This window comes from Sarcophilus harrisii, chromosome 5 (assembly GCF_902635505.1).
Source record: "Sarcophilus harrisii chromosome 5, mSarHar1.11, whole genome shotgun sequence".
Lineage (NCBI taxonomy): Eukaryota > Metazoa > Chordata > Mammalia > Dasyuromorphia > Dasyuridae > Sarcophilus > Sarcophilus harrisii.
Window position 1 is genome coordinate 1,122,618 of NC_045430.1, and position 14,336 is coordinate 1,136,953.

At 46.4% G+C, this 14,336-nt stretch overlaps 1 protein-coding gene across 2 annotated transcripts; it reads left to right on the forward strand.

Annotated features, from left to right (window-relative positions):
- Positions 1-3,545: 3,545 nt before the first annotated feature.
- PKDREJ (polycystin family receptor for egg jelly) lies at positions 3,546-13,199 on the forward strand. 2 transcript variants are annotated; one of them, XM_031938134.1, is made up of 2 exons: positions 3,546-11,131; positions 11,347-11,467. In XM_031938134.1, the coding sequence occupies exons 1-2, from the start codon at positions 4,030-4,032 to the stop codon at positions 11,367-11,369; spliced, it is 7,125 nt and encodes a 2,374-aa protein (XP_031793994.1). In that variant the 5' UTR covers positions 3,546-4,029; the 3' UTR covers positions 11,370-11,467. The 2 variants fall into 2 exon arrangements, with proteins under 2 accessions (XP_031793994.1, XP_003770811.3); XM_003770763.4 differs by having other exon boundaries at positions 3,546-13,199.
- The last annotated feature ends 1,137 nt before the right edge of the window (positions 13,200-14,336 follow it).

A 14,336-nucleotide genomic window follows, 5' to 3' on the forward strand; every position in this document is an offset into this window, starting at 1 on the left:
CGCCTCCCTGACGTCCCGCTCCTCCTCCAGAAGGCGCGCGGCCACCTCCCACACGCCCATCTCGCCTTCTGGCCCAGCCACGGACCGTTACGTTCCGCGCCTCCATCGCCAGTCCCCGGGCGCCGCCTTTGCTTGCGGCCGTCCCCTGTTGCAAATAGGGCTGCTCTGAATGTTTTGGGGCCCAGGAACGCTCTCCCCGGGGCTGCCTTGTACTCGGTGGCTCCCGGGGGGCCTCTGGTTCCCGGGGCTCCGACCCTTCGCCCCCTGCGTTTGCACGGTTCCAAGTTCCAAAAAGCTCGCCCCATTTCCCACCGGCACCAACTTCTCCACAGGCCCCGCGGCACCTATGGTGCTGTTGCTTAACCCTTTTGCCCATTTTCAGGATGTGAGGTGCAACCCCAGGATTGTTTGAATTTGCGTTTCTCTTGCTATTCGTGATTTGGGTCATTTTTTTTTTTATTGTAAACATTTTGCAGCTCTTTTGAGAACTGTTTGTTCATTTCCTTCGACCACTTACCAATTAAGGAATGGCTCTTAGTGATATATATATATACATATAAGATACAAAGTATATATATATCTTGGATATTACACTCTTATCAGATATATTTCATGCAAAGATTTTCCTCTCATTTGACCAACTTCCTTCTTAACTTAGATGCCTTAACGCTGTCTGTACAAAAGCCTTTCAGTTTCAGGTAATCAAAAGTATCTGTTTTATCTTCCATTGTTGCTTCTATCTGATTTAGTTAAGAACACATCCCTATTATCTATTATCTTTCACAGTTGCTTCTATTGTTTGGTTAAGAACACGTCTCTTATCAAAATAAACATGAATACACCTCTTACCCAGATCTATGAAAGAAATATATTTCTCTTCCAATATGTTTTAAAGTATGAATTTTAATATTTAAGTTGTATTTTTTTGCTTTTTTCTGGTTATATATTTGCATTGATTTAATACACTTTTATGAATCATGATGGGAGAGAAAAATCAGAAAAGGGAGAAGCCAGGAGAGAAAAAAAGTGATTTACATTCGGTCTCCATAATATTAAAACTGTATATCCATTTAAGGTGTATTGTAAAGTGTGGTGTAAAGTGCTAGTGTATGTCTAATTTCTTCCAGACCTCTTTCCATTTTCCTCCTGCAGCTTTTATTAAATCGGTTAGTTTCCCCTTGATAATTTGTTTTCAGCTTTTATCAAGCACCAGGTTATTGAGTTTTATTTGTTTCTTAGTTTCTTTTGTCTACTCTGCTCCACTGATCTATTCTTTTTCTAATACCAGATGATCTCCATGATGGCTGCTTTATCGCATTTTGAGATCTGGAAGAGCTATTCCTCCTTTATCTTTGCTTTTCATCACTTCCATTAAGAATCTAGAGCTTTTTGTTCCAAATGAATGTTATTTGTTTTTTTATTTAATAGCCTTTTATTTACAGGTTATATGCATGGGTAACTTTACAGCATTAACAATCGCCAAACCTCTTGTTCCAATTTTTTACCTCTTACCCCCCCCCACCCCCTCCCCTAGATGGCAGGATGACCAGTAGATGTTAAATATATTAAAATATAAATTAGATACACAATAAGTATACATGACCAAAACGTTATTTTGCTGTACAAAAAGAATCAGACTCTGAAATATTGTACAATTAGCTTGTGAAGGAAATCAAAAATGCAGGTGTGCATAAATATAGGGATTGGGAATTCAATGTAATGGTTTTTAGTCATCTCCCAGAGTTCTTTTTCTGGGCATAGCTGGTTCAGTTCATTACTGCTCCATAAATGAATGTTATTTTATCAAGCTCTATAAATCATCTCCTTGATTTTTTGAATGCTATGATATTAAAGGTGTAAATTGATTTTAGTTGTATTTCCATTTTTGTTTTAACTGGCACGGCCTAACCATGTGCACTATTTCTCTGGTTATTCGTATTTTTCTTTATTTCTTTAAAGGACACTTTGTAATTGAATTTTATGTGCTTTTGGAGCGGGCAGACTGGGTCACCAGCTATCTTACGCATTTTATAAGCATTTGGAATGAAATTTTGCTACTATTGCTTCTTACATTGTTATAAGATAGAAATTGATTTTTTGATTTAAAAAAATTGTATATTTTAATATATTTAACATGTATTGGTCATCCTGCCATCTGGGGGAGGGGGTGGGAGGAAGGAGAGGAAAAATTGAAACAAGAGGTTTGGCAATTGTCAATGCTGTAAAGTTACCCATACATATAACCTGTAAATAAAAAGCTATTTTTTAAAAAAAATTTTGCTTTTTGCAAAGGCAATTTGGGTTAAGTGACTTGCCCAGGATCACACAGCTAGGAAGCGTTACATGTCTGAAGGCAGATTTGAACCCAGGTCCTCCTGACTTCAAGGCTGGTGCTCTATCCACTGCGCCACCTTGCTGCCCCTATGTTGTTGATTTTTAAGGATTTATTTTGTAACCTGAAACTTTGCTAACGTTATTGTCTCATCAGTATCTTTGCTGGTTTGGTAGGATTTTCAAAGTAGACCATCATATTGTCAGCAAATAGGAATAGTTTCTATCTCTTTACTTACATTTATTTCTTTAATAATTCCTTTCTCTTGTTTTACTGCTATTGTTAGTATTCATAGAACTACATCAAATAATAGTAGGAAGATTGGACATCTTTCCTATTTCTGTTTCTGATAACTTGTCTTTATTCTGAACAAAAAATACCAAATAAAAGGGATATTTGCATGTCTGTAGTAGAACAGAAAAAGATTGTATATGAACCTGCATTCTCTCTGTTATTTACAATTTGCTTTTAAAAAACACATGATAGATGTTAATATGTCACTTTCAAAGCTTTCTTATCTTCTCTGTGCTTCCTTTGTTCTTTGTCCTGTTTCCAGGGCTGGTCCCATAATAGATGCCTTATAAATATTTATTGACTGAATTTGCATTTTTTAAAATATGACTTAAAGATCCTGTTTTATTTTCTTTTTACTATCCTATTACTATTCCCCTTCACTCTCACAGTCTCACACCATTGGAAAAAAGAAAAAAAAAAAAAACCCTTGTCACAAACATATAGTAAAAGAAACATCCCTACTTTGTCCATGTCCAAAAATGCACATCTATCTCAATGGTACCCTATAACTTCTCTGTCAAAAGATGGGTAGTGGACTTTATCATCAGTCCCCTGGAATTATGGATGGATGCCCATTGCATTGATCAGGGTTCTTACTGCTTTCAGAATGGGTTTTTTAAAAAAATATTATTGTATACATTGTTCTGGTTCTGCGCATCTCACTCTACATCAGTTTGTATAAATCTTCCTAGGTTTCTCTGAGACCATCTTCATTATTTTTTTAGGGCCCCGGTGTTACAAATTATGGTATATAATATACAGCATAATTTGCTTAGCTGTATCCCAATGGATGGTCACTCCTTTAGTTTCCAGTTCTTTGCTATCACAAAAAGATTGGCTATAAATGCTTTGTTTTTTTTAATTAAATTTGTTTCAATTAACAAAATTTCCTTTCCTTCCCTTCCCACTCCCTCTTTTAGAAAACAAAAACCCAACCTCCTTGTAACAAATATAGGTAGTCAAGCAAAATAAATTTCCCCATTGACCACATCTGTAAAAAGTCTTATTCTGCACCCCATCTCCGTCAGGAGGGACGTTGGTGGGCTGGTCGGCTGGGTTTGAGCGTGGGGGAGGGTCTCTGAGACCCCGTTTCTCTATTTGTAGGTTGGGGGCTAGAATCCTTAGTCTGTGTAGAAAAGGTGAGAGGGTCGCCTCTAGATTTCTGAGATTTTTTTTTTCCAGTGTGTAAAACACCGAGGTGCTGACCTAGCAGAGCTCTCAAGTCCCGGGTTTTTCCCTGGAGGAAACTGGCGCTGGGCTCGAGGGCCAGTGGGCGTTTAGGATCCCGAACCTCGAGGAGAACGAGGTTCCTGCAAACAGACACGCTCGTTGCTGGGCGCCGGAGCGCGAACCCGCAAACGTTAGCCTCGCGCCTCGGACCGAGCGGAGCCAGTGCAGCTAGGATGATGGTGCGGGGAGGAGCGCTCACTCGCTTCCTCCTGCTCCTGCTGCTGCTGCCGCCGCTGCTGCCCCCCCAGCCTCCCTGGAGCTGCCCCAGCGCTGCTCCCACATCCCGGGCTCCGGCCCGCCCGGCCTCCTGGAAGAGCCGCCACTCATGCCGCCGAGCGCTCCTTTTGCGTGCCCGCAGACACCATCAGGGCCCCAATTTAGCCCCGGCTCCTTACCCAGAATCCTATTCACGGTTCCCTCCTTCGGAGATCCCCAAATCTGCCGATGGCCCTGATCCCGCGGCCTTCTCAGGTCCGGGCTCCCAATGTGAGTTAGCACCTAAGCCCAGGCGAGGCTCAGAGCCAGCTCCTGGCTCGGGTTGCCATGGTGCCCCGTGTCCTCACCTAAAATCCCAGCTAAAACCCAGATTAGGTCCCAGCGCCATTTCTGGGAGACCTGCAGAGGCCGCTTTGCTTCATACCCTCAGTGCAAGCTCCCCTCCTCTGTCCCGGAGGGCCACTGGGGCACTCCACCTCTCCTGGGGTCTCCAGCCCACAGGATCCAGGCTGACCTTCAGGCTGTACCAGTCCCCAGGCTGTGTCCTCTGCCAGATTTGGAAAGTGACTTGCAACCCTTATCTTAAGGCCGGGGGCATCTCCTGCATCCCTGGTAACACTCCTGGACAAAGAACCCCCAGCTGGACGCTGGCTCACCTCCTCTGGCCCGGCCAGAGCTCGGACCGGGAGTCCAGCCGGGTCATTGGGCCTGACCTGGAGGGACACCTGTACCTCGTCAATAGCATCTTGGGCATCCGAGCGAGAGGCAGAACTCTGAGCCTGAATCTCCAACAGGCCCGGACAGGCTCCTATGGCCCTGGCATCTATTACTCCAGGGCAGCCCCAGGTAGAGGCAGCGCCCATCTCCTTTTCTATCAGCAGCAAGGCCTGTCGTGGCTGTTTGCTTTGGATTTCCTTGGAAATCGCTGTGACCAACTGAGTGTGCACCTCTACCTCAGTCCCAAAGGGGTGGCCTTCTTTGGGACCAGGCCCCACAAAGATCTGGAAGTCCACTTCTTCAGCAGCGGCCCTTTGGGGCCCCATGGGCCCATCTACCTCGTGTGGTTCATCCCCTTACAGCATCCTCTCCTGCACCTCCAATGGACTTTTCACCTCCAGCTTCCCGGGGCCAGCCTCAGGCCCAACCGGACATTTACGTACCAGGACCGGATCCCCAGTGCCTCCCGCTTCATTCCCCGTTCAGTTTTGCCATTCCACCCCGACATCTACGCAGGCTTCATGGAGAAAGCAGAATGCCCCACGGACAGTCTGGAGCCCGTCATCTTAAAAGCATCCTTGGACACATATGGCTCCAAAGTGCTCGAGTCACCGGTGGCGTGTATCCAGAATCCCTGTTTCATCCATGAGGTGAGGATCAAGGAAGGCAATCCTAATTTGATAGAGCTAGATGGGAGAAATCCCCTCACCCTGAATACTGCTGTGAAAGTCAACTGTAGCATCCCCCACACCATAACTCAGGAGTGGAATTTTTACTCTGTCCCTAACATGAAGACCCCCCCAGACTGGAGCAGGCCCATGAAGGCTCAGTGGATCGATCAAATGAAGTACTACACCTTCTTCCAGATTCCTGACCGAATCTTGGCACGGGGACTGTATCTGATCAATTTCACCGTGACTGTCACCACCACCAAAAAGGTGCTGAAAAAATCTGCTTTTGTATATCTTTTGATGTCTAAAAGTGAACTGGTAGCCGTCATCAAGGGAGACGATTTTCAGAGGGTGCATTTCAACCAGAGCTGGACTTTGGATGGGTCAGCTTCTTGGGATCCCGAGTCCAAGGACCCTACCGAGGGCTTGGACTACAGATGGTACTGCACCACTGACAAGTCTCACCTTAAGTCCGTGATCGTGCCTGGCTCTACCAGAGACACCTGCCTTCCCCAGCTGCCAGACTTGAGGTGGATTCAGGAGTCTGGCCCTGTGCACACCGTGTTACCGGGAACACTCAGAGGCAACCAGGTCTATTTTTTCCGCTTGGTGATTCAGAAGGATGAGAGAAAAGCATTTGCTGATCAGAAGGTCGTCGTGATTGCTGGCCCCCCGCCTGCCATGAGCTTTTCCTGCATTGAAAATTGTGAAAAAATCTTAATTATCACAGATCGATTTTCCTTGTCTGGAAAGTGTACAGACTGTGGGTCAGCTCTTGCCTACTATCTCTGGTCCCTCTTGTCCTACTCAGGCGCTGAAATCCTATTTGATTGGGCACATCGGACCACCACTGGGCGAACCAACCCTTACTTGTCCATCAAGGCTTCTGCTTTTAAGGGCTTTTCAGATCAGTTCTGCTTCATTTCTCTAAAGGTGTCAAATTGGGGTGGGGGAGTCTCAGTTTCTAACCATTCCTTTTATATCAATTCTCCACCCCACGTTGGCCACTGCAACATTCACCCTGACAAAGGCATAGCCCTAGTGACCAAGTTTGTCGTGCAGTGTAGGAACTTTAGAGACTATAATTTACCCCTCGGTTTTAAAATCATAGCTTCGAATTTCTGGAATACGGATGAGATCAGTTCTTTAGAACAGAATACTTTGGGAGCTGTGATATATGAAGGGGCTCATCCCGTGACTCCTCCTTCTTTTCTTCCAATTGGGGTGCCAGCCAATAACTACTTGGTGGTGATATATGCTCAGGTCTATGATTCGCTGGGCGCCTTCTCCCAAGTGACCCTGTATGCCACTGTGAATTCTCCCCTGATCATACATGCACCAGATACCATGTTGAGCCACCTATTAAACCTCACCCAGAGCTCATCCGGTGCCATGCTGACCACTCTATTTCAGCAAAGGGACTTTGTCCGAGCAGGTTATCTTGCCTATCTGGTTGCCTCTGTTTTAAAAGATGTGAAGCCTCTGCTCGACTTGCAGACCGACCGCTTTGCGATCCAAGAGCGCCTCATCAGCTTTTGCAACCGTCTGCCCACCAATACCCTGACAGAGATGAACCAAGTGACAGTGATCATTTTGGAGCTCACCCAGAATGCTTCTGGCTTGACTGCAGGTGTCCAGAAGGCGGCCACCAGCAGGCTCATGGAAATCAACTTGGCACTGCAGAGACACAGGCAAAGGGAAAAAATATTCCATTCTGAACAAATTGAAATTGTGAGCACTGGCATCTCAACCAGTTTGTCTAATATCTTCAAAACGGGCATTAACATGGATACCGTTAATGAGACTCTCTCTGTCACAAAACTGCTGGCAGATACAATTTCATCCATTAAAGTGCCTGGGGAGGTGGAGACAGTGATATCAACCCCAAACTTCAAAATGCACATCAAGAAAGATGAAAAGCACAATGTCACCAAGGCTGCCCTGGCCAAGAAAGACTGCCTAAATTGTTTCTATCCAACGCTGAGAGAAAGTAACACTTCTGACTTGGCTAGGGAGAGTTCTATTTCCACTGTGTTTTACGAGTTTAAGGGTGACCCTTTCCCTTGGCTCAGCAAGGAAGAAAGCCCCTCCGTAGATGTGGTTGGTTTCCAGATGAGAGAGATCCAAGAAAATGGGGATGTGTCTGAGGCTGAGCCAGAGGTAGTTGAAGCATTAATCCTTAGAAAAAAACTGAGGGAAGCTCTCTTTAAAATCAGCGTGGGACCAGATAAAGAAGACCTTAGAACCACTACAGGAATCTTTACTTTCTTGGTACACGGAGGCTACAAGGAGGTATACATCCAAATCATCACAGAAGTAAGAGTTTTGTTCACGGTCTTGATCTACGTGGGCAGCAACGTCACCCACAAGCTGCCGATTGCCTCTTTCTTAGCACCCCCGGACATGCCAGCGGTGGCCGACGAGAGTGAGCTGTTTGACCCCACCTGCCAAGTTGATGTCCCCTTCCTCATCTGCCTCAGTCAGTCTCTGCTGCAGGCCACAGCGCAAGGCAGCGTCTCTGCCCACTGGAACATCTCCGTGATTCTGCGAGCCTCCTACATCGTCTTGAAGCTGAATGACAACCTCGTGAACATTTCCATTTTCACCGTGCAGTGTCTGAACATGGATGGCATTCAACAGGAGTGGGGGGAGAAGGCCTGCAGGGTTGGGGGGAGCAGCTGCTGGTGGCGAGCGCACTGCATCTGTCGGCTCAAGCCAGAAGCCACAAAGGGGAGGAAGTCTAGACAGCTGTCGAACCAGAGCTCCAGGATCAAATACCTGACCGCCCGCATGGTGGTGATCCCTAACAGCATCGACCTGCGCTTGGACATTATCTGGAGGCTCCCCCAGAACCCGGTGACCCTCTTCACTGTGATCTTAGTCATTTTCCTGTATCTACTCCTGGCTTTCTGGGCAATGCACAAAGATCAAACGGACCGGTTTCTCAGGGAGCACGTGATCATCCTCCCAGACAACGATCCTTACGATCACATTTGCTACCTGGTCACCTTCTACACAGGGAGCCGCCTGGGCTCGGGCACCAAAGCCGACGTCTTTATCCAGCTCCTGGGAACAAAGGCGTCCAGTGAGGTGCACTGCCTGAGCCACCCCGACTTCACCACCTTTTACAGGGGCAGCATGGACACCTTCCTCCTGACGACCAAAAGTGACCTGGGAGCCATCCGGGCCATCCGGGTCTGGCACAACAATGAAGGCAGCCGGCCCAGCTGGTACCTGAGCAGAGTCAAGGTGGAAAACATCTTCAACCGGCACATCTGGCTCTTCCTCTGCAGGTCGTGGCTCTGGGTGGAGTCGCTGGAGCAGACCTTTGAGCCAGTCGACAAGGAGCAGCCCCTCAGCAAGAAGGACTACTTCCTCATCCACTCTTCGAACCTGCTGGGCAACAACCACCTGTGGATGTCCGTCTTCGCCAGCGTGGTCACGGGACCCTACAACCGGCTGCAGCGGCTCTCCTGCTGCCTGAGTGTGCTCCTGAGCACACTGTTCTGTAACATCATGTTCTTCAAATCAGATGAGGAGAAAGAGGCCCTCCCCGTGGAGCTGAAGCACCTGCAGAAGGTGATGAGGGGCATTGAGAGCGCCCTCATCTGTGAGCCGCTGCAGATGACCATCAGTGCTCTCTTCACCTATTCCCAGAGGAAGGTCTCCCCCGTGCCAGTCACCTACGCGGCTCCGCGCCTTCACCCCTTCATGAAAGCAGACTTCCCAAACTGGAAGGAGCGCCTGGAGATGTGGTACTATCATGAGACTGGCCAGCCGCAGACTCGGAGCCACGGCATCTCCACAAAAAAGCAGGCTCCAGGGAAGAATGTGATGCTTTCGGAGGCAGCAGCCAATGCCATTACAGAAACCAAAGGGAAGCTCCCAGAACAGAATGCCCCCCACCAGGAGAGGAAGGCCACTGATGCAGAAGACCGGACCTTGACAGAGGCAGGGGGTGGGGCCTCAAGTTCCCCACCCTCCCAAGTAGGAGAAAGGGGGCCACATAAGGGTGAAGTGGAACTCGCTTCAGGTGAACCCCCAAAAAGCAGGCCTAAGAAAGTGATGCTCTTTGAATCCAAGCCTCGCTTTGTCCTCCACTGGTGGTGCGTCTACCTGGCCTGGTTGCTGGTCATCTGTAGCTCTGGCATATGCTCCTTTTTCATCATCATGTATGGGTTAACATATGGCTACAAGAAATCCATGGATTGGTTGTTCGCCTCTGTGTCCTCCCTGTGCCAGTCGATATTTGTGATCCAGGTGGCCAAGATCCTCCTTTTCTCTGGCGTCAAGTCAAGCCGAGCCAAGTACTGTAGGAATATCTCCTGGACGACAAGGTACAATTACATTGAGATCCGCTTGCAGGGCATTAACTTAGATGCTGATGACACAAGGGAGCTGCACTATGAGATCATCCGGGTCCGCGGTTCGAGAATGTACCAACCCTTGATGGAAGATGAAATCCAAATATTCAAAAGGAGGAACAGGATTAAGAGGGGGGCCATCGTGTTTTTAAGTCACATCATCAGCCATTTCATCTTTCTCGCTCTCTTGTTGTGCATCGCCTTCCTGGTCAGTCACTCCCACACCTTCCATCACAACCAGGCAATCCGGAGACAATTCTCTGTGAACCTTGAAAACGTCAGAGAACTGAATGATACCTACAGGTGGCTCAATGGTGTCCTGCTGCCCTTGGTCCATAACAGTCAGAATCCATCTTTTCTTTCTAACAGCTGGTCTAGGATTCTTGGCTTGCCCAGGATGCGACAAGTGAGGGCGAAGTCTATCCCAAAGTCCTGCTTCCTCTCTGGGACCGCGGCTAACAGGTTAATGAAAAAGGGCATCCACTGTCAAAGCCAATACAGCAAGGCCAGGGAGGATCGAAAAAGCTACAGCAGATTTTGGACTGCCCCCGTTGGCTCTTCTGTGGACAGGAATCTGGTCAGCTTTACTTACGAGTCCAAGCCTGGGGAATGGGCCTATTATTCCTATGGATTGGCTCATGCCTATGGAATGGGGGGATATCCCTTTTATTTCTTCCCCAACCAGCAGCAGTATAATTCAACAATAAGGCTGCAGGAACTTTGGGATAGTCAGTGGCTGGATGAAAGAACATGGGCTGTGATCCTGGAGCTGACCACCTTTAATTCAGAAACCAGCTTATTTTGTACCATCTCAATAGTATTTGAAGTCTCTCCACTGGGCGTCGTCAACCCAAATTTGGCTGTCCACTCCTTTAGCCTCCCCTTGTTCCGCATGCGAAGTCAGCTTGAGCTGTATCTGTACGGAGCTGCCATGGTGTTTATCCTGGTGTATCTGGTAGTTGAAGTCATCATCATCTACAAGGAAAAGAAGAACTACGTCAGGAATGTGTTTAATCTCCTCAGCTTTGGTCTCAAGTCCATGTTTCTCTTTCTTATTTTTCTTCTCTACATCCAATTCAGAATGGCCAAGAAAATCCTTGGCTTTTACTTCCAGAACCCAGATGACTTCTTCCCCTTTCACGCCATTTCTCACGTGGACCAGGTCCTTCGCATCACTCTGGGCTTCCTGGTCTTCCTGACCATTCTAAAGACACTGATGTATTCTAGATTCTTCTATGATGTGCGGTTGGCCCAGAGGGCCCTCTTGGCGGCCTTGCCGGCCATCTGTCACATGGCCCTTCTGGTAGGTGTGTATATCTTTGTGTACGTGGTCTTTGGATACCTGGTGTTTGGCCAGCACCAGTGGCATTATAGCAGCATCATTCACTCCACGCAGACCATCTTCTCCTACTGTGTTTCAGCCTTCGAGGGCACAGCATTTTTAAATAAGCAGATCCTTGGGGGCCTGTTCCTGTCCTCATTTATGCTGGTGATGATCTGTGTACTAATTAACCTGTTTCAGGCTGTGATTCTGTCTGCCTATGAAGAGATGAAGCAGCTTGTTTATGAGGAACCAGCGGCAGAAGTGGAGGCGATGACCTATCTCTTACACAAGGTGAGGAATCTCTTCCGCTTCCTCACCTGCCGGGCCCCTGCCAAAGAGGAGCCCGCCTACTTCACTGACATACTCTATGGCCATCCAGAGAATAAAAGCTACCAGTACTTGGGGCTTAAAAGTAGAAAAATTGACGGGAAGAGGATGAATTATGTGGTTGTGTGAGGGGTGACCATTCCGAGTTCCTGCCAGTCCTTGTTGGGAATGAGTCAGAACCAACAGGCCTGGTGGGCCTTGATCCACTCCTTGACTTTGGCTTCCCAGGCCCCTGAACTCGAGTGTTTAGTTTCCATTAGAGTAAGAGAATAGCTAAGGATGCTTAGAAATGTACTGAAATGGAGGGAGATTATAACTTTAAACAAACATTCCAATCTGGTATGTCCTCATGCATCTGGTACAATTGTTCATCTGTCCTGGAGAAGGCCATTTTAGCTCGCCCCCTCACTTCCATCTCTCTGCATGCTTTAGGAAAACTGGGGGGGGAGGGCTAGGTTTCTGGTAATTCTCTTCCATCTGGGACATCTTGGTTCTGAGGTACAACCCTGAAGATCCTGGGCTGGAGCAGGGACTCCCCAAAGAACACTGGAGCCCTAAGAGCTTCCTCTGCAGGCTAGGGCAATCAACCATACCCATTCCATGCCCAGATCTCCTCAAGTTAGCAGATGGATTTAGAGCAAAAGAGAAGTTTCTAGATGTTATGGACTCCTGTGAAACACAAGAATGCCTGGGACAAATCTCCACTCCATTTCTGGCTGAAGTCTTTAAATATTAGGGGATTTCTCCCAATATTTTTCTTATTTTTTAAAAAAGAGAGCAGACTCTTACAAAAGGGAATTTTTTTTTTTTTTACAAAATCTTGTAAATATGTTCCACGTGAGTATGACCATATTCTTTGTTAACTTTCTTAAGGATTATTTTCTGTTTTTGTAACTTTAAACTTTCATGATAGTAAAAAAAAAAAAAAAAACATTTCTTCCATGAATCTTGTTGATTTTGTGGGGAGAAGGGAATCAAGGGAAGGCTCCATGAAATTAGAATAAAAAGTTATTTAGGAGGTCCAAGAGCTACAGCTGGAGGGTACCTCAAAGGTTATCAAACCTATTCCTTTTATAGATAGGGAAAATGAGGCCAAGGGAGGTGGTCATTTTACAATAAATGTCAGGGGTGGGACCGTACCCCCAGGCCAGTGACCACCTCTGTGTATACCTCTAGGACACTTCCTAGCCAAGATGGCAGTTTAGCTGGCCAAGACATGGTGCTGAGCTGATGCTCCTTCAAATGCTTAAGGCATATATTGAGCCCTCCCATTGTGCCAAGAATTGGGGGAATGATGAAACAAGCTAGCCAGCCTCAGTTCCAAGGGCACTCCTTCCCATTCTGGTGGGGAAGATGCCACACTAGGGAGGTTTCAGTCTCCAGATGGATGGAGAAGTCCTGTGGGCCTCAAAGCCAGGTCAGGCAGATGCTTCCGCCTCTTCCTTTTAAGGGATGCTTACTGATCCAATGACAAGTATTTCTGATATTGGACTTGGTGATGAGCATTTCGTTCTCTGCATCTTGTGCAGCCATAGCCATTGGTGCTGCAGATGCCATGCATCTCTGTGGGTGCTTCCAGCCATCTCTGATGGCTGCAAGGTGGGCCTAGTGGGCAATGAGTCTCAGACCCTTCTCAGAACCATCTTTTTAAATGCAGAAGACAAAAATGCCACAGATTTACCAAGGAAATCAGTTAAATATATTTCTCAATCTGCTTTTCAAAACAAAGTTCAAAGATCCAGGGTAAGTCATCTTACAGAAGCCAGGGTAGAAGTAGTGTTGAGGGGCTGGGGTATACTTCTATTCCCAAGGCTCTTGGGTTCAGGGTCCTTAGCTATCAAGAGAAGGTGCTGAAAATGATGGCAGCAGTACAGCTTGCCTGTCTTTCTCTCCGGATACCTTGTTGCTTTCTCTGGGCTGGCTAATTTGCTCTGTATGTGGCAGGTGGTAGGGATGATTAGCTGCTTCTCTATAAGGATTACTTCTCAGGATGCCAAGGATGAATTGGAAGCAGGCGGTGGAATGTCACCATTAACAGGACTGTTGGGCTCAACTGCTCCAAGTGGCAATTGGGTAGTAGTTGGCGATGGTGGCAAGAAAAGGCATTTCCTTCCTTAACCATTCCTTTTCTTTCTTTTTTCTAAAATTCAATTCATAAATTTTTTTTTGTTTTTTTGTGTTTTTTTTTTATTATAATAACTTTTTATTGACAGAATCCATGCCAGGGCAAATTTTTTTACAACAATATCCCTTGCACTCACTTCTGTTCCTATTTTTCCCCTCTCTCCCTCCACCCCCTCCTCTAGATGGCAAGCAGTCCTATATATGTTAAATATGTTGCAGTTCTCTTGCTGTCCAAGGTGAATTGGATTCAGAAGGTAAAAATAACTCAGGGAAGAAAAACAAAAATGTAAACAGTTTTACATTCATTTCCCAGTGTTCTTTCTTTGGGTGCAGCTGCTTCTGTCCATCATTGATCAATTGAAACGAGTTAGATCTCTTTGTCAAAGAAATCCACTTCCATCAGAATACATCTTCATACAGTATCGTTGTTGAAGTATATCATGACCTCCTGGTTCTGCTCATTTCACTTAGCATCAGTTCATGTAAGTTTTTCCAAGGCTCTCTGTATGTATTCATCCTGTTGTTAACCATTCATTTTCATAAATCTCTGTTTAAACTATAAACTATTTGAATTTCATAAAATCATAGATTATCAAAGTTCAGAATGATTTCAGAGATTACTTAATCTAACCTATCTTTTAATTAGTCTGTTTGCAAGCATTTATTAAGCCACACAAGGTGCCAGACAATGTATAGGAATTCCCCCTATAATTCAATTTAATGACTATGTAGTGATG